The 20,815-nt window shown below is 36.3% G+C and overlaps 1 protein-coding gene and 1 long non-coding RNA gene across 2 annotated transcripts; one reads left to right on the forward strand and one right to left on the reverse strand.

Annotated features, from left to right (window-relative positions):
* Positions 1–330: 330 nt before the first annotated feature.
* Positions 331–2,430, reverse strand: LOC108992563 (calmodulin-7). The gene is made up of 2 exons (XM_018967153.2): positions 2,068–2,430; positions 331–1,079 (listed from the first exon to the last, which is right to left on the reverse strand). Exons 1-2 carry the CDS (start codon positions 2,141–2,143, stop codon positions 706–708), a joined length of 450 nt encoding a protein of 149 aa, XP_018822698.1. The 5' UTR covers positions 2,144–2,430; the 3' UTR covers positions 331–705.
* Positions 2,431–18,990: 16,560 nt separating this feature from the next.
* LOC118349041 lies at positions 18,991–20,208 on the forward strand. The gene is made up of 3 exons (XR_004802020.1): positions 18,991–19,416; positions 19,574–19,810; positions 20,185–20,208. It is a non-coding gene; the product is annotated as an uncharacterized LOC118349041 (long non-coding RNA).
* The last annotated feature ends 607 nt before the right edge of the window (positions 20,209–20,815 follow it).

Raw genomic sequence — 20,815 nt, forward strand, 5'->3', positions numbered from 1 at the left:
CTAAATTATTTTTTATATTTTATTAGAAAGTTTTAAAAACTATAATAATTAATTATCTAATAATTTAATAAAAAAATTAGAATTAAAAAATATTTAAGGTTTTTTTATCCTTTTATGCATGAGAAAGGAAGAATTCAATCTTTGATTCTCTCAGTGAGAAACCAAAATGTTGCCAATTAATCAAAAGGATATTCACGAAAAATATTTATGTTCGAATGGTGTTCAAATATTGAAATAAGATAAGATGAAATAAGATGGAACGAGATAGTTTCCAAGATTTGAAAAATCAAACCAGACCGAACAATTTCATGTCATCACACACTTCTTATGGAGACTAATTTGGATCCTGAGATATAAAAGGAGTACCACCGATACAAGTCATAATCAACAATGAACATTGAATGGTCCAGGTAAATCAGGTTCACAAGCCAACTCAAAGAAACAAATAAAAAAGGGGACAAAAACTGCAAAGACTCGCAAGACAATCTTAAGGATAGAAATAGAACATTCTTCTTCCACCACCACCAGCAGAACATACTACTAACACTATACTCCCTGTAAAGGTGGATGAAAATGAAGATTGAGGTTAACTGGAAGGCTGCGCATCATATTGTCAACCCTGTTCTAAACCCTTTTTTTTTTTTTTTTTTTTGGGTTATAAAAGAAGATAATTTTCATTAGGGTTTTTGGTGGGAGACAGACTGATCACTTGGCCATCATCACCTTGACAAACTCCTCATAGTTTATCTGGCCATCACCATCTACATCAGCCTCCCTGATCATCTCATCGACTTCCTCATCAGTGAGCTTCTCCCCAAGATTGGTCATCACATGGCGCAGTTCAGCAGCAGAGATGAACCCATTCTGATCCTTGTCAAAAACCCGGAAGGCCTCTTTAAGCTCCTCCTCTGAGTCAGTGTCTTTCATCTTCCTGGCCATGAGGTTTAGGAACTCAGGGAAGTCAATGGTCCCATTGCCATCGGCATCAACCTCATTGATCATGTCCTGGAGCTCTGCTTCAGTTGGGTTCTGGCCGAGCGACCTCATCACAGTCCCAAGCTCCTTGGTAGTGATGCAACCTGCAAATCATTAAAGCTCAAAGATAAATTTCAAATTATTCTTGTCAGATTATCTACCACCAAACTCAGAGGCTAACTTGCCAATCACCCATACCACTGTCTGAAATATACCTACCATTTTCAACACCTAATAGAAGTTTCAAAACATAATACAAGTGAAATTTAACAAGAACACCAGTCATCCAAAGTGTAAAGCAATGAAATTGAAAGCGCAAGATCACACGTGCCCTTGAATTATTCATCAGAAAGAGGCACCCAATCGATCATGGAACATCAATTTTTTATGCACAACATCACGCCCGTGAGCGTGTTGTTAAAAATAAATGTATCAGGTTACGCAGTAGATGAATCTGTGAAAATGAAAAACATGCAGCAAGAACAAGGCAGATCACAGTCTCTTCAAATCTTTCGAACACTGCTATATATCAATAAACCACAATACAACAAATCTCGACAGCATAGGAAAAACATGGGTACACTGGCAGATCTCATGTTCCTATAACCGCATGATCTCCGCAACTCTTTCCTCTTTTAAAGAACAAATGCCGAAGTGTCGGCTGATTAAAACCTTTTAGAAAATTGTTCTTCCAAACAATAAACACATCTGAGATTCAATCTCTTACATCGTTGATCTCTTTTATTCACACTCAATTTTTCCCCCAGCTAGCAAACGATGAATAATTATCAATTAAAAAAGCTCAGATCAGACACGGTACAAGAAAGTGAAACATAGAGAAACGAAGAGAGAGAAATCCTTAAGACGGAAATAAAAATTAAGGTTTATTACTATGGAGCCGAATAAAATTAAGGTTAAAAAAAAAAGATAAAGAACATAGACACGAAAGATACATGATACAAAGCGCAGATAAAACGAGATCCACATAAATCCTTAGAAACAACGAACAAGTTCATAAGAACTAGATCTGACACAAACCAAAATGAAATAAACATCAGATTCATCCATACAGGGAGAGAGAAAGAGACCGACCGTCGCCATCCTTGTCGAACAAGCTGAAGGCCTCCTTGAACTCAGAGATCTGGTCATCGGTGAGTTGGTCCGCCATTCTTCTTCTGGAAAATTCGGTGCTTTCTTGTCTTTTTGTAAGGCGGAGGATATTTCTAATAGATGGAAAAGAAAGGGAGGATGAAACTAGAAAAGCTGCCGTTTTATATGCACAAACAGAGAGTTAACGTTTTCATCAACAAAGTATTGACGAAAAGATCTACTAGATGCTGCCACGTAGAAGATCAAGAATGATCAAATAGATCCGAGACCCAGAAGCGTAGGGTTCATGAATGGCCTGTGCACCCTTGGGTATAGTATTATATGCATCATTTACAGTTTCCTTTCGTTCATAAAGTGTAAGAATATATTTTTTTTATAGAATATAAAGATAAAGATATGAGATATTAAATAGTAATTAATGAAAAGAATTTTTTATTAACAAAAAAAATTATCGTTTTTGTGGAAACAGAGCAGCAATTCGCGTTGCGCCTTCTGTTCTTTCGTTTGTTTTTTAACCGTTTCGTTTTGTTTTCGGTATTTATTAGTAATAACGATGAAATTGAAAAGAAAACACGGTTCGTACGCTGTTTGGACGCGTAGAGAGTGGCTCGTGATCTCCCTGTTCTGTCTCGTTGACTGGCACCTTCAGGGCAAGTGGAAGAAGACAGATGTTATGAGAGAGAGATATCTGAAGTCTGAAGTTTTTGCGCATATAAATATATATTTAAAAAAATAGATAAATATAGAACAATAAAAAAAAATTATTTTTATAAAATAAGATTGACTAGGGTTTTTTTTTATATATATAAAATAAGATATTCTGCTCTATCGAAAACAATTATTTTTAAGATTATTTGAATATTTATAATATCTCAGAATATCTGTAAATAGTAATAAAATTATTTGTGAATAGTAATAAAATAGTTTGAATTAACATGTTTTTATTATATTTTGCAAAATGAGAAAAAATAAGTTGAATAAAAATATTATAAAGTTAAAAAATTATTCAAAAATTATTTTTAATATTATTTTTATTTTGAAATTTGAAAAAGTTATATTGTATCCTATATTTTGTTTAGAAGTTTGGAAAATTTACAACGATTAGATGAAAAAGTTGAAGATTTAAAATTAAAAATTATTTTGTATTTAAATAATGTTTGGAAAATAAATATTTATAAATATTTGAAAATATCCAAAAATACTTGTATTCCCGAACTAGCTTAATTGTGGATTTAGGCCAAGCTTGGACACAGTTATTTTCATATTTTTCTTCCCAAACATCATTAAAACACAACGTTTTTCAATTTAAGGTTTTTAACTTTTTTATATAATCATTACCTATATCCCAACACAAAACTCAAGTTACTCCATACAACTTTTTTAAACTTCTAAATAAAATATAAAAAAATAATATAACTTTTTCAAATTTTAAAACAAAAGTTATATTGAAGAATTATATTCAAATAATTTTTTTTAACTTTATATTATTTTTATTCAATTTTTTTCCTCTCATTTTTCAAAATGCAATAAAGCATTCTAATTCAAGCTATTTCACTTCAATTCATAGATATTTATCATAAGTTCCCAAACGAGCCCTTAGTTATTTTTAAAAAAACACAGCATCCTAATTTATACACAAATCATTTTTCTTTTATAAATTGGTATATGAGGCTAAACTTTAAAATGTTTCGAATTAGTAGTTAGGGCTAAATTTCAAATGATATATATTAGTGTAAATTAAAAAAGGTTTATCTTTGGTATAATTGTGTAAATTAAAAAAACACGTGGTGATTATGCCAATTTTACAATAAATTAAAAGAAAATGATAGTATAATTTTTAAATGTGTCTATTAAATATGTTCACTTATATATATTTCTTTTATATATTTTTTTTTTCTGAATAGTTAATGATGTTTACAAATTGTTTAAAAGAAAAAGGAAAAAAAAAACAAAGAGAAAAAAATCCATTTGCAATTGTCCTAATTTAAGCCACACTGAATTAAATTATTTTAAAAAAAATTTTCTTAAACTTTATAATATGAACCCTAAACTTTTAAAACCCTAATGCTAATTATTTAAACTTTTTTTAATTACTATTTGGACCACTGCTACCTTAAGAGGTTATTGCAGTCAAGGCTGGAAAAAATAACTCGATCAAGGTTGATTCAATCGATTCAAATTGAATTGGTAAGAAACCAAAATGATTTTAGTGAACTTTTTGAATTGTTCATTGAATCACTTCAATCGACCGATTCATGCCGATTCAGACCAATTGTAACCGATTGAAAATTGTATTTATTTTTATATTCTTTTACAACTGATTTTTTTTTTTTTAAATTTCTTGTACAAAATGTGAAAGAACTAAACATATATTAACTTTTTCATCATTGTGTTCAATAAGAATCTTAGAAAAATTAAAAGGTGAAATATGTAGTTGTTTATTTTCTTTAGTTGAACAAAAAAATTAAGAGATGAATGTGTATTTTATATTAAATTTTGTATTGTGCATAAAATACCACATTTGCCATGTGCTTATAACTTAATGGTCTTTAAAAATGTGAACAGTTGAATTTAGATTCATATCATATTTTTAAACTAGTTAATAAATTTATATTTTATACTCTTTTGTACATGATTTATAATGGTTGAATTTGCATTATATATGATTTTTAATATTTTTTTTTATCTATATTGAAGTAACCGACTCAAAATTATCATGAATCTTCTGATTGCTGAAACGAATCGCTTGATTCATTGAATCGGTCCTTATCCGATTCCAAACTTGATTCCAGTTTTTGAGTCTTGATTGGAGTTGGCAGTAAGTTGTATCATTCGGCAACCACCATCAAATTTTTAGAAACAAAAAGAAGTTTTGATTGTGTGAGTGATTTTTTATGATGAAAAAGTTAATTTCTTATCTTTGGGTTGGACGGTGCAAACATCTTAATTTTAGATTTTTCTTTTAAAAAATACACAGTCAACATATTAAATAGAAAATAATTTGAAAATAAAATAAAGTTACAAAATTAAAATAAACCAACTTAAAAAAAATAAGATTTTTTAAATAAAATCAAAAGATCTTTAAGAACACATAACTAAAAAAATTATAAAACCAATTTTTTTATTCAAAAAAATAAGTTTAGTTAAAAGTGTTAGAAAAAAAAAATAAACATATTAAATAACGTCAAAAATAAATTTAATTAAAATACAAAATAAATCAATTTATTAAAAAGGAGACAAATAAAGAAATGAGGTTGGCCACGCACAAGGGGTGGCCAGACATGCTCCCGAAGTGCGGCTGCCCAAGCGCCACCACCCTTGGTGGGAGCAACCCACATGATGGTCCTCCCATCTGCCACTTTGAGTGCTCCAGATCCAACGGGTTGGCTATTTGGGGATGGCCTTTGGTGCCCACCCATTGAGGCCCTTGTGGGTGGCCAGCCTCTTCCATTTTTCTTTATTCTTTTCTAAATAAGGCCCAGTTCGGAATTTAGACTCAGTTTAGTTTAATTTTAAGCTTAGTCTAATATCTAAACACTAAATTCTCAAATCACTAAACTCTTTTCAACTCAAAACATTTTTACACGTGGGATCCACAACCTTTTTCTACTCAACACCTCTTTATAGGTGAGACCCACAACTTTTTTTAATTTTTCATAAATACATCTAAACTCATCTTAACATCCAAACATATCTAAACTCATCTTAGGTGGACCTCATAAAACTCACTACACCATCTCAATGCACCACTATTCATAAAAAAGTCCAATTCATCTCAACTCAGCTCAACATTCAAACGGGATGATAATCAAGGTTAAGGATGAGCTCAACTTAGAGAAAAAAACAGAATTAGTCATGACTTGCTTGGAGATAGCTGAGATTAGAAATATACTTTAATGATTTTTTTGCTAAGGCATTTTTAGAAGATACTTGTTATGTTAAAGTATAACAATGAATTTGATACTTTATTACTAAGAAGTGTGATTTAAAGTTATGAATGAAGAAGTTTGGATATTAGTTTTATTCTGGTACAATTTTTAAATGACTTATTTCACTGTGATTTATTGCATATTGCTAGAATATAATAGGTGCATTGCATCTTAACTGTCATGTACGAGGGTATGTAGCTTTGAATTACATGTCTCGACATTTTCGTCACCGTCCAATCCCAAGCAGGAGTTGGGGGAGTCACATCATATGTTGGACAAGTGGTACTTTGTAACAATGCACTATTTTTTACCAAACCAATGAAGTGGTTTCTCATCTTTTCCTTCTACTCATACTTCATTGGTGGTTTGTCCCCTTGCACTAATAGATTTTGGAGTGGTCCTCACACATATAGATTTTTGGATTTATCCCATTTTTTAGGGTACCTAATTCCGGACGAAGAAAGGAACCTGAAAAGTTTGAGTGTGGCCTTAACCCCAGGATCAGTAGCTGACTGATACCACTCAAGATTTGTGATTTTTATGAGCTGATCACAAGGACTACTATAACAACCCGTCCACATAGGCGTTTAAAGCTAGAGAAATCGAATGTCACAAACCTTAAATCATTACACTTTTGTGCTAGGTATAAAAAATTTCGTAACAATTTATAAATAAAATTAGAGTACTTTATTAAAATGAAAGCTCTAGAAAATAACATTGTTCGATAGCACTTCTTAAATGAAATTAAAAATATCACAAGGTACAAAATAATCAAAACTATAAAGTAAAATCAAAGTTCTTTTCTCGATGCCTCAAGCCTAAATGTCGTTGTCATTCTCGTGAACAACATCTTGGCCCTCAACTTCCTCGTAATCTTCTTCATTTGGGATGGGAAAAACATAAAAACACTAAAATGAGTTGAATAATAAATAACAACTACATCATGCATTACATAATATCAGTGTAGGGTTTTAGTTAACATTAACATTCTTAAGAAAACATTACCTTACAACATACAACAATAACCTCAAACATAAAAGAACATTCCTTTTCCTTAACTTCAAAGCATAATCATTCTTTTACTTAACCTCATATCCTTTGTGGCTGTTACACACTATTACCCCATGTGTTAGGGTTAAAGACTCTTGTGGTCAATGGTCTCCTTAGAAAGGGGTCATCACTAGGTGCACAGTTAGTGTGCATTTCGACATCGACTTTGGCTTCTCTTGTGAGTTTTCAAAAATTCTTAACTCTAAAAATGTTTCCTCTCTTGTTTTGAAAAAAATATACAGAACTTTTTAAAGCTCGACTTTGATACCAACAGTAACATCTCGTCCCTCTAAGGCTTGTAAAGTTAGGGGAACCAAATGCTACTTGTGGAGCTCAAGTCTGAAATTTTCTTTAAAGCGTTTTTATTTTGGTGTGTGAGGCCCAAGATTGATTTGAAAGTGGGTTTTTCCTTATTAAAGGGTGTAAGTGGGTGTGCAATTGGCCCAGCCCGTGTATAAGCTCAATTGAAGAAAAACAAAACCCAGCCCCTTTGCAAAATGAAGTCGTTTTGGCCTAGGGTTAAAACCCTAATTTTTCTTTAATCATTTCTTCTATTCCTCCGTGACGTAGGAATGGGACCAATTCAATCACGTTTTCATTCATTTGATGGAGAGAATGCTCAAGCCGTCCATGATTATTGACAAATGGTAAGACGCAACACTCAAAAATCACATCATCATCAAATGACAACATTCAAATTCATCATCTCAAAATCACAACATAAAGGTAAGCGATAAACATAATGAAGAAAATGTACTTTCATGTAAGAAGGAAAAATATACAAAACCCTAAAATTACAACATACTCACAAACATTTATCCCAAATTCCCAATATGGTTGTAGGAGGTAACCTATCTAAATAGTATTCAAAACATTACAGTAGCATTAATGCCAATCATTCCGTCGCAAACCTTGAAGTCCCCTGCTTTCTTGAAGACTCTGACCCGAAGAGAGAATAAACACCTTCTAATCTTAAAATTGAGATTTTGGATTTTGTCTAATGGCCTTTATAGTGTGGAACTATCAGTCCTAGTTCTGCCGTCTATCTAACTCTATATATGCTTGAATGAGAAACCTTCAATCTTGACCTTCAATCTTATAGGATGGCAAAGACTGACGAAGACAAGGTGTGCATGTCCTTTACCGCTTGCCTTGGGTCTATTCCAACAGTCCTTCCCCTAATAAGAGTCTTCTACGTGGCGTTGAACCATACCTCTGAAATAAGACGATATAACCTACAAGTTTGTAATCTTTTCTTTTTTTTGCAAGCTCACTCCAGATGTGACATCTCTTATTGAGTATGGACCTCTCTGTACGACACCTACCCCCCTCTAAGCACCTCCGCGTTATCTCAGAGAGATCCCATGTCTACATTGAGCTTTTCCTTACCCATTGCTCATCCTGGTACAGTCAACACTTTATTTGCCCACCTAGTAGAGGGTGAAAAGTCATTTATTGCCCAGTGTTGAATTGTGTTAATCATGTTTTCTACATAATGCCACTTTTTTTTTTTTTTTAAAGAGCCGGTAGCCATATGGTAGTGGCCCCGTTTTCCCAAGTTTATTAAGCCCTCACTTATGGGGAGGAATACCGTTACAAGCCAAGTATGAGGGACAAACAGAGAAAATAAAAATATATCAAAATAAAACTAAAACTAACAGGCCTATAAAACAAGCCTATAAAAATAAAACATGAAAATAAAACTAACAGGCCTATATCAAAACAATAAAACATCTAAACAAGCCTAGCAAAAAAAAAAAAACAAATAAACAGAAACAACAAAACAAACCTGGAACTCAGACTAACGATGAAAGTACGGAATGCCTAAAAAATCTGGCCACACAATACCTTTTAAATACCTGTGAAAATCTTGGTTGCCGTTATACGTGACATTCAAACCCATTTCGCCTTCTCTAGCAAGAAAATCCGCTGCACTGTTATCTTCCCGCAATTGATGAACCACAACAAAATTAAGCCCCTCAAGTTCCTTGCGCAAAACCTCCCAAAAATCCCAAAGATACCACACAGAGCATTTACCCTTACAAAGCCAATCAATAACAATTTGTGAATCACTTTCAATAATCACATTAACCATATGGAGCCGTTTACACAATCTAATACCATCCAGACTTGTTTTCATTTCAGCGCCATTATTCGTTCCCACCCCATAATGGGCAGAAAAAGTCCTTTTTACCAGACCATTCCAATCTCTAATAATGTCGCCCCCTTCCGAATTACCAGGATTACCTCTACAACTCCCGTCGCAATTAAGGTTCACCCAGCTCGAAGGAGGCTTGGACCATTTAACAATTTTACTAGGTCTCATAGAAATGCGAGGCCTCTCTAAATTAAAATCTTCCAAAATCATCAAGTCGTGCATGGATAAATGACTAACAGAATTAATATTATTCGCCAAAGATTTAATCCACACCCGAACACTTCTCCAAACAATCACAGCCGAATCATACTTTCCATCCATTCTAGCCTTACATCGTCTCTTCCAAAGGCACCAAGTGATGATACAAGGAATTAAACCAACAAGAGTACCTTTAAAAGAGGATTTTTTTGCATAAGAAAACCAGCCAACTACTCTATTTTTCCACGGAAGACTGCGTCTACAAGGGATACCCAAAACAGTACTGGCATACAACCAGACCTCAAAAGCCACAGCCCCCATAGAAAAAATATGGTCAATATCTTCCATACAACTCCTATCACAACAGTCACACGCAGAGGCAAGAGACACACCTTTTACTTTGAACCCGAGCGTCCACAGGCAAACAATCCAACCAAATTTTCCACAAACATATAGAAATTCGTTTAGGAAGAAGCTGGTGCCAAAACCAATTATGCCAAGGTAATTCCTGACCTCTCTTTCTCACCACCTCCCAAGCTGTACGAGTAGAAAACCTACCATCAGTAGAAGGCTTCCACACAAACAAATCCGGACCATGAGTAACATTAATAGGCATCTGAATAATTTCCTCAACAACCTCCTCACTAACCAGCTCCCTAAGTAAGTCCTCATCCTAAAAATTATTGGACCAACAATCTTGAAGACGCAGCCTGTTATTAGTAATCTCTTCCACCCGTATGGAAAGGGGACCTGATGCCAACCATCTATCAAACCAAAAAGAAGCATTACCTCCACGCACAAGGACATTCACATTGTCCATAACTTCCGGAAGCATCTTTACAATCGATCTCCAGAATCTAGAATCAGTTGGCTTCACCTTGTAAGTAGAAAAATGGCTATGACGAATATATTTGGCACGAAAAAAATCAGACCAAAGATTGTTAGAAGACAAAATACGGAAAGCAAACTTCATATAAAGAGATTTTTGAACCTCTTTAAGATCTTTCACGCCCAAACCACCTTCTCTAGTAGGCAAACAAATATTCCTCCACGACCTCCAATGATATTTCCTTTTACCATCATTCTCTTCCCAAAAAAAATTTGCTAACAAAGCTTGAATACGAGACAAAGATATGGAAGGCACACACATAACAGATAATAAGTGGATAGGCATACTATTTAAAACATGCTTAATTAAAATCAATCTCCCTCTCGGCGATAACAATTTAAACTTCCAACCGGCAACTTTTTTCCTGATTTTATCAATTAACGGCTCAAAAACCCGGGTTGTCAATCTACCAGAAACCAACGGCACACCCAAATAAATAGTAGGAAACTTACCTTCCTTAAAGCCCGTAAGACTCAATAAGCTCCTCTTACGTAAATTTGAAATAAGCTTAGAAAGAAAAAGAGCATATTTATCCCTACTGATATTTTGACCGGACCACCTCTCATAAGTATCAAGAGTATGCAGCAAATTTTTAATAGACCCCTTACCCCCATTAGTAAAAATAAGGATATCATCAGCATAAAGTAAATGAGAAACCAAAGGAGCACCAATAGGGTGGCTAAATTTGCCAATCCGACCATCCTGAAAATTACTCCTGAGTAACCGAGACAATACTTCTTCCATGAGGATGAAAAGATAAGGAGAAAGAGAATCCCCTTGACGAAGACCCCTGGCAGACTGGAAAAAACCTTTAAAGGTACCATTCATCATGACAGAAAACCACTGAGACTGCACACAGTTAGCAATAATCTGACAAACAATATCAGAAAAACCAAAAGCACGGATCACATGCAATAAAAAATCCCAATTCACCCTATCATAAGCCTTAGCCATATCAAGTTTAATCAAAACATTACCACCAACAGATTTTTTATGAAGCGACTGAACCATCTCCTGAGCAAGGGTAATATTTTCAAAAATACTACGCCCAAGAATAAACGCACCTTGTTCATGAGAGACCAAAACATCAAGAACAGAATTAAGACGATTCACAAAAATCTTTGAAAAAATTTTATAAGCCACAGAGCACAAACTAATAGGACGGAATTTATCAAAACCAGAAGGCTCAGGCACTTTTGGAATAAGAACAATAAAAGAGGAAGAGTAAAACCTGGATAGGGGAACACCCCTGAAGAAATCTCCAGCAGCCGCTACCACATCCTCTTTGACAATATCCCAGCAAGACATATAAAAACCCGAACCAAAACCATCAGGCCCCGGGCTACTATTCTTTGGAATAGAAAAAACAGCTTGTTTCACTTCCAATTTAGAAGGTGCCGCGCATAACCAAAGATTTTCTTCATTTGAAATTTTCTTCTCAATAAGCCTCGACAAGTCGTAGTGTTCCACCGTAGAGACATCAGAAAGGAAATTACGGAAATAAGCCACGGCCTCCTCATGAACCTCTTCAGCAGTACACAAAACTCTCCCGTCGGCAAGGACCATTTTACTAATATGCCCCTTGTTGCGCCTCTGGTTAATAACCGAATGAAAAAACTTTGAATTTTGATCTCCTTCAGTCAACCATTTCTTTTTAGCAATTTGGCCAAGACGAGAAGCTTCCATTTTCTCCCATATTTCAATCTCGGTCTTAGTAGCCACAAAATCATCCTCAATCTCCTCAGAAAAACCAGATTGAAGCTGGCTATCCAAAAAATCTAACTTCTCTTCCAGCGCATGAATATTCACATCCACCCTACCAAATACATTTTTATTCCAAGCACGAAGCGCTATCTTTGTTCTTTTCAGACGAATAGAGAGTTTTAGAAGACCAGACGCTGTATCCTGCTGGTTCCAAGCTTCCTTCACACACATAAGAAACCCATCATGTGAGCACCACATATTCAAAAAATGAAAAGGAGAGGGGCCATAGGACATAGCTGGATGATCAGAGTATACAACCATCGGGCAATGATCAGAAGATTTACGGCTCAAATAATTGAAATGAACAGAAAGAAAGAGAGTGGCAAAAAAATTATTCATGAGCACTCTGTCTAATTTTGCCCAACTTCTGGACACTCCCCCATGTCCATTACACCATGACATGCGCTGGCCAGAACTAGATACCTCTAACAGACCACAACGATCAATACAATCATTGAATTCTAACATCGAGATAAAAGGCCGAGGATTCCCACCAACTCTTTCCGAGTCCCTGCGAATAACATTAAAATCACCCAAAACTAACCAAGGCTGATCCAAGTCGGTCCACTCCTCTAAATCATGCCATAGTTCTCTTCTATCAACATATGAACACTTAGCATAGACAAAAGTAACAAGAACACGATGAGCATCCCACTTGAACCAACCAGACACGGATTGGGTTGTACAAAGCACAATTTCAAAAATGTTAGGAATATTCCAGAACACCCACAACTTACCACCCTGATTAGCATTAGAAGCATAATAATTAAAATCCAAAAAACACCCAAGAGAAGCCATGCGAGAATCATCAACAAAATGTTCCGAGATAGCAAATAGAGAAACCTTGAATTTAAAAAGCAGGTTCTTCAAAATACCTCTAGAACTGCCTAGCCCTCTAATATTCCAGAAAAAAATGTTATCAGTCATAAATTCAATTTTTGGGAGCGGGTATGAACCCGTTGTGATTTTCTCAGCGCCTTATCCTCCTTCATATTTGATTTCTCATTTGCCGTGATATGACCCGCATCCGAGTCATAACATTTTTCTTTTCCCATCACAGCAGGTAGAGCACCCTCTTCATTTTCAGAGTCATAGAACCGCGCCCTCTCCCCATGGAAAATCAGCTTACGCGAACTCGGCAAATCTTTCTGCGCCTTTTCACCATCAACCTGCACCTGCGGAACACTGTCACACCAAACTTCCTCACAATCATCTTCACTATCTTGGGTGCTAATATTATTCAATTGCTAGCCAGTATCCATATGAGTAACAGCAGTAGCATCCTCGAGTAACTTACCAGCCACAATGTCCTCCACTGAAAAATTAATACTAGGTTCCTGCTGGACGACGCACACGGCAAGATGGTTTTCCATCAAATCCGATGGCTGGATGTTCTCGTCAGAGCAAAGAGGAGATGATCCCCCCAGCCCACTAACACACGCCCCTTCTTTGCTGCCCGTCACAAGAGACTTGTTGACCTTAACAAAAACTTCTTCACCCTCCTCTATTTTTTCCCCTGCATTACTTGTTTCGGGTTTCTCAGGTTGTAGCTCAATATTAATTTTCGCATGGTCATCTTCTTTGGTTATCACCACGGCAGAGTTCTTCCGACCCACTTCCTTCCATATTTTTCCATCATCCTTGATCCCTTCCACTTTCCTGGACTGTTTCCCGACATGCACACGCCTTACACGCTGTCCCATTCTACAAGCCACCTCCGTATGGCCTTGCCTATAACATTTATTACAGCAAAAACCTGGCTTCTCATAGACCACCGACTGCCAAATCTGATGCGAACCAAACATCACAGGAAATCCTTTAATCTACTCGTCTCTGAGATCAACAGCTACACACAACCGTGCCCCTGTGGCTCGGGTTCTATAAACCGTAGCATTGTCTGTTTCCAAAAACTTCCCAAAACGTGTGGCAAAGCTTTGAAGACAATCCAACCTATACAAATGCAAAGGTAAACTAGGCAAAAAAATCCATTGAGGAGAAATGGATGGTTCTCTTTTCAGATCAAAACCCACGGACCAGTTGAACAAATGGAACGGAACGCTTGCCACCACCCTGCCTTCACGTGCCCATGCATGTAAGTAGTCTTTTTCATTTGCAAGGTGTAAAAGAACGTGGAAATCATCCATAAAACTGATCATCGGCACCTCACTAAACCCCCAAGGTTTGATAATATTCTTCTGTAAAACATCTATGGAAGGTCTGGAGGACAAAAACTTAAGGACTAAAGCAAATTTTAAATCTTCGGCTGCCTTTTCCATCTCAAGATCCGAGAAAATGAAACCAAGCTCACCGTTAATTACCTCAGAACGCCGGACTGAAAGTTTGAATTTTGGAGGAGGGATAGGCCGCTGCAACGCCTCCGCAAACGTACGCCTCTCGCCGTTCTCATTACTGGCTAAAAACTCCAACCCCACCAGAGGGGGGCCCTACCGGAATCTTGTCCAGCCCGCCGGTCCCAGAGGCCACCGGAGGGCCACTCATCACTGCCCATGAAGACTAGCGCCGCACAATAAACCCTAGCAGAGCATGCCTTTCTCTTGGACTAGCTGCAGTTTACTCGCCCAACCATCTCCTTGTTGCTCACCTTTTGTCCTCAGGCGGGGATTTCTTCTGTTGTGTTAGTGCGATTCTATCCTCACAGTGACCAGATCCATCCTGACTTTAACCATCAAGTGGGTGACCAAATTCGATAATCCAATGATACCTTGTGCTCGGCCACCACGAGGCAACTAACTCACAGTTGTCAGAGCCATAGCCACCACTTGATGGTCGAAGTCCTAATCTTCGGTTTTTTTAAATGTTTTTGAATAAGAAAAAAAAAATTCATTTGGTGGCTTATGAGACTACCATGTAGCATACATTAAGGGTTTTTTTGGGAATACAAACCATCTCATCTCATCTTATCTCAAAATTTCTCATAACTTCCTTCCCAAATATCACTCACTCTTTTCAATTTTAGATTTTTAACTTTGTCATCTAATCATTTCCTAATCTCTACAATTTTCCTAAACTTCTAAACAAAACACAAAAAATAATACAACATTTTCAATTTCTAAAATAATAATAATAATAAAATGTTGAAAACTTCTCTTGAGAGTTTTCACTCTCGTAGAGGTTCTCCTTTATCTTGGTAAAAGGTGTTTTTCCTACCACTACGGTAGGTCCTTTGAGATATGGGCATACAGAGGAGTCAACAGAAAAGTCATGGAAGAGAACTTAGAGGAGTTATACAAGAAACTCTTCCTCTTTGAGCAAGAACATGAGGATAATTTGGTCAATACCAACCTCCAACCAACTAGAAAATTCAATAAATAGAGGCAAAAAATGTTTGATCGTGTCCCTATTGACAAAGCAACATTACAACAAGGAGGCTTTCAAACAAACAATGAAGAAAATTTGGCAACCAATAAAGAAAATGTCATTTACAGACTTGGGCTCTAGACTTTTGCTAGTAGAATTTGAAGATTATGTAGAGAAAGAAAGGGTGAAATGGGAGGGGCCATGGTCTTTTGAGAAGCACCTAGTCCTGATGAAAGATCTTGAGGGGGGACTTGCAGATAAACCAAATCATGATTATAGAATCATCTTTCTGGATTCGGCTTAATGATTTACCATGAATGAGAAAATTGGGAGTCTAAATTGTGAAACTATTGGGAGTGTGGAAGAGGTTGATGTCAAAAGGGGTGATGTGGCTTGGGGGGAATTCCTCAGAGTCAAGGTTTGCCTGAACATCATGGTTATATTTGTATATGAACGTCTTCCCAATTTCTGTTACGTTTCTGGAAAGTTGGGTCACAATTACAGGGACTATATAACTTGGCAGAACTAAAGGGATTCATTTCAAGACAATTGTCTTCCATTTGGACAATGGATGAGAACAACAGGTGCAACAGAGAGAGGATGGGACCATCGTGAACAGAATGTGAGCACTGGTCGGAATTCCTCACCGATTCGATCCCTAGATCTTGCTTAGCCAGAGGCCCAATCTATGGGTGAGAGTGTGGGTAAAATGGACAGAAAATTGGATTCAGAGAGAACCTGTGGCGAAAATGGTGGAAAACCTCAAAATGAAGAAAGAAGGCAATGGAAACTGAAAATGAAACTGTTGAGAATAATGGGAGCAAGATTATGATGAAATCCCAAAATGGCGGATTGACCATAAATATTGCCTTGGAGGGGAATATACCAGTGCCAGCTGCTAAATTGAATAAGAAAGAACTGTTATCTATAATGGAGGAAAAGGAAAATGAACAACAATAGGAGTTAGGCCCGAAATCACAAGAGGTCCAAATGGATATTTTGGAAAGAGCCCAAGAGGAAGGCCTACTAGCCCAATTCATTAAGAAAGACAAACCAACTATAGGAAGAAATTGGCAACAGCACAAAAAGGAAGGCATGAAGCAACTCCTGAAGGAGAAGAACCAGTTATAGAAGAGGAAAGAGCTAGAGAAGGACCCTGATCCAGAGACTAAACAGAAGGTGGAACTGTATAATGAGGAAGACAATTCTACTAGATCAACTAAGGTTGGCACCCAGCCCTGCCGGGAACAATGAAAATCATAAGCTGGAATTCCCGTGGGCTTAGAAATATACGAGGAATTCGAGCTCCTCGTGACCTAGTCAAGAAAGAAGTTCCTAAAATATTGTTTCGAAAGAGACAAAATTGATGGTAAGGAGGATGGAGACTTTAAATTTTCAGTTGGGGTTTGACTGTTGTTTAGCTGTGGATAGTGAAGGTCATAGTGGAGGCTTGGCTTTAATGTGGAGAAATGATATGCAATTAACTGTAAATTTTTTTTCTAAGCACCACATTGATGCAAGGATATAGAAGCTGGAAGAGAGCAGAATGTGGCATTTGATAGAAATCTATGGGCATCTTGAGACAACAAGAAGATTTAAAACTTGGAGGTTACTCAGATCTGTGAAGGAGGAAGGAAACCAAGCATGGTTAGTGTTTGGGGATTTCAATGACATCTTGAATAGACATGAAAAGAATGGTGGAAGATATAGACCCGAGAAACAAATAGAGGAATTTAGACAAATTGTGACTGATTGTAACATGTTTGATTTGGGTTATGAGGGTGTCAAATATACATGGTGAAATAAGAGAGGAGTGGAAAATAGCATCAGTGAAAGGCTAGATAGGTTTCTAGCCTACAATGAGTGGTGCAGTATGTTTCCAAAGGCTAAAATAGTACATGGATCAGTAGCCCATTTGGATCATGTACCCATAATTATGCAAACTAAGGGTGATTCATATAAGAGAAGGGGAAGAGAACTGTTTAGATTTGAAGCAATGTGGGTGGAAGCGGATGATTGTGAGAAAGTTATAGAAGATTCCTGGAGTAAAAGCCCTGTTTATGGAAATATGGAAGGAATACTTAGTAAAATCTTAGTGTGCAGTCAGAACTTGATGAAATGGAACAGACAATCCTTTGGGAGCGTCCAAACAAAGATATAACAGGCAAGAGCCCATCTCCAACAGTTACAAACAAGTGATCCTCAATGCTCAAGAGTGGAGGAACATTAGAAAGCATCACAAAGGAGGGGGAAGAATTTGGTTGTTAGAATAAAAGATGGAGAAGGGATATGGAGAGAGGGGGATGAAAGAGATAGGGTTATTCTGTAGTATTTTAAAGAATTGTACAATGCCTCCACCCAGAGAAGAGACATGGAGTTCTTATCTGCACTAAGTGGAAGAATCACTAGAGAAAGTAATCGAGATCTTGCAAAAAAGTTTACTGAGGAAAAGGTGGTTGAAGCCTTGCAACAGAAGAACCCAACCAAAGCACCTGGACCTGATGGAATGATGCCCATTTTCTTTCAAAAGTACTGGCACATTGTGGGAAAATATGTCACTTAATGGGTGGCACATTTCCTAGCTCACTCAATCATGCTTTTATTACTTGATTCTAGAAGTAAAAAAGCCTGATAGGGTGATAGAGTATAGGCCTTTTAGTCTTTGCAATGCAATTTACAAATTGATCTCTAAAGTGATGGCAAATAGGCTCAAGAGGGTGCTACCTAATATTATATCTAGATCTCAGAGTGCATTTGTACTAGGTAGACTCATTACTAATAATATCTTTGTGGTTTATAAAATGATACACTTTCTAAGACACAAAAGAGTAGTCTCTGAGTTAATTGGTTTCGCTAACTCGAAACATCTTTTGACATGTGATCTTGTTAGTAATCCCTTCTTTTGTTATTCTAGCATAATTAAGGAACTCAAGCGTTGACTAAGAAATTTAAAAAAAAAAAAATATCTCGCAAAGTTACGTGACATGATGTCATATATCATATTTACTTCTAAAAAAAATAAGTTTTATAGTTTAAAGTACCACATTATTTTATGAGATAATTTATTTGTAAATCTCTTTGTAGATTAATTATTTTTCTTTAATTATTTATTAATTAATGCCTAATTTAGATAGTAAAAGTGTTTCATCTCATCTCATCATTTCAATTTCTCCAAATTCTCACATAAAATTTAATAAACAATTAAACTTTTTTAAATTTTAAAATATAAATAATATTAAAAAATAATATTTTATTCAATTATCATCTCAACTCATCTCATTTCAACTCACTATCCAAACGGCATCTAAGTATTAATATAGAAAGTAGTTCTTATCATGTAGTGTAATAACTTAAAACATATGATAATTATGCTTTTAAATAGACTACTTGAAAAATGATCATAAGAGCATGAAAATAGAAAGAAAAATAGGCTAATCCGACACAAACTCGGCTGACTAGACATGAACCCGGATATTGACTCATTTTATTATTGGAGTCGGATTAGTATTAACCCTATACAAATTTGAATGACATGACATGAATAGGCAATCCAAGAGTCCGGAAGAAAAATGGCCAAAGTGACATAACCTAAACCAAAGTAGTGTCAAGACAAAGTTACGTGGGAACCACATCTCTACGTCTTTTAGCTAACGTCCCACGGCTCCTTCAACTCTTTCCTGAAGGTCGAAAACAAAAGAATTCCCCAAAGTTTCCCAATTTTGCCAGCTGCAATTTTCTGGTTTGTTTTGCCTCGTTACCCTTTTGCTGCAGAGAAATCTCGCATCTCTGCTACTTTCCGGTTTTATACAAATTCCATCAATTTCCCAAAACCTCGGCCACCACTTGATTTGACCCATCAGTTTCAACCCTCAAAATATCTGCAGCCCCTCTGCAAACAGATCCATCTTTCCCAAATACAAAGCTCTCTTTGTCTCTCCATTGCTTAATTATGGTTAAGAATACTAGAATTGGCTCTTGGTAAATTGAATTCACCCTCTGGGCTTCTCTCGTTTGCTTCTGGCCAGGTAAAATCGTGGTTTCAATACCGTTTCTTTGATCTTTAGCTGAAAAAATTCGTTTCGAACTTGAATTTCCGATATTATTAGATTATTTGTTATGTGGTTGATTGGATGCCATTTATCTGATGGTTCTGTTTTTTGGGATTTTATATGTTTTGTTAAGTTTGTGGGAACATGTATCACGCGAAGAAATTTTCGATGACAAGTTTAGTTCCGCACAAAGGTCAGGCTGGAGGTGGTGATACACTTGCGACGAGTGCTGGGTTGTTGGGTGGATCTGCCGTAAAAAACTCAACGCCTGCTTCTTCCGGTGGGGGAACTGGGAAGCAGCGTTTGCGCTGGACTTCCGACCTTCATGACCGTTTTGTCGATGCCATCACTCAACTAGGCGGACCAGACAGTGGGTATTTTATTTTATTTTCTTAGAAGTATTTTTCTACTGCTACTTTCTTTTGTTATATTTTGAATTATTCCCTCTAGAAATTATAAAAATTAAAAAGAAAAAAATTAAACCTTTTCTCTTGTAGTATCTAGAAAAAAGAAAAAAATGAAGATAAGGGATGATGTGCTACTTTTTCTTGGATACCTATTTGCGTTATTCGAGGCATAACAATTCTCTCAGCTTGTTCACACTACACTGGATTTTTTTAGTTTGAACAAGGTTTCTGTGGCATCAATAACTGAGGAAACACGTGTCCAGTACAATCAAGTTGATTTGAACTACCTGGGCCTGTTTCTCTGTGTGACCAAATAGCTATCTGTATTTCCTTTTAGGTGATTCTGATACTTCGAAGTTGCGTACTTATAAAAGCCTTGTTCCCAGTCCCTTTTCTTTCTGGCTGCTCTGAGGTAGGGCGTTTGATACCTGTAGTGGATTTTCACATATAGTTGTAGTTAATATACTCTATGTCCCATTAGTAATACAAAACTTTTGCCTTTTGTATTATCATTTTTTTCAATTTGACATCCAACTGGAATTAAGCTGGTCAAACGTGTTGTGTTGGGTCAATCCACCCAACCTGGATATTAAAGGTGCTCGATCGTTGCTTTAGAGTCATATTGTTTCTTCAGTTTTTATTTTTTTTATCATAAATCTTTTTGGTTTCAACGTGTCAACCGGCCAACCGGCACGTCAACTGGATTATAATTGATTCAGATTTAGATCGACCCATATTGACCTGAACCCGATTATATCCAACTCTAATATTATTATCCAATTGCATGCTTGACGCCCTTCAAGTAGAATGTGTAAAATGTGTTTGTGCAGACTGTGTTCTATTAGAAAGAAATTTGTTAGTGTTCTCTTTGCTTGTTTCTTATCAGCAACCATTTTGGAGATTTTGGAGGACAAACTTGTACTACCCAATGTTCAGGTCCATTTTCTTCTTAGCTCTCTCTACATGGG

The sequence above is a fragment of the Juglans regia genome, chromosome 7 (genome assembly GCF_001411555.2).
Source record: "Juglans regia cultivar Chandler chromosome 7, Walnut 2.0, whole genome shotgun sequence".
Lineage (NCBI taxonomy): Eukaryota > Viridiplantae > Streptophyta > Magnoliopsida > Fagales > Juglandaceae > Juglans > Juglans regia.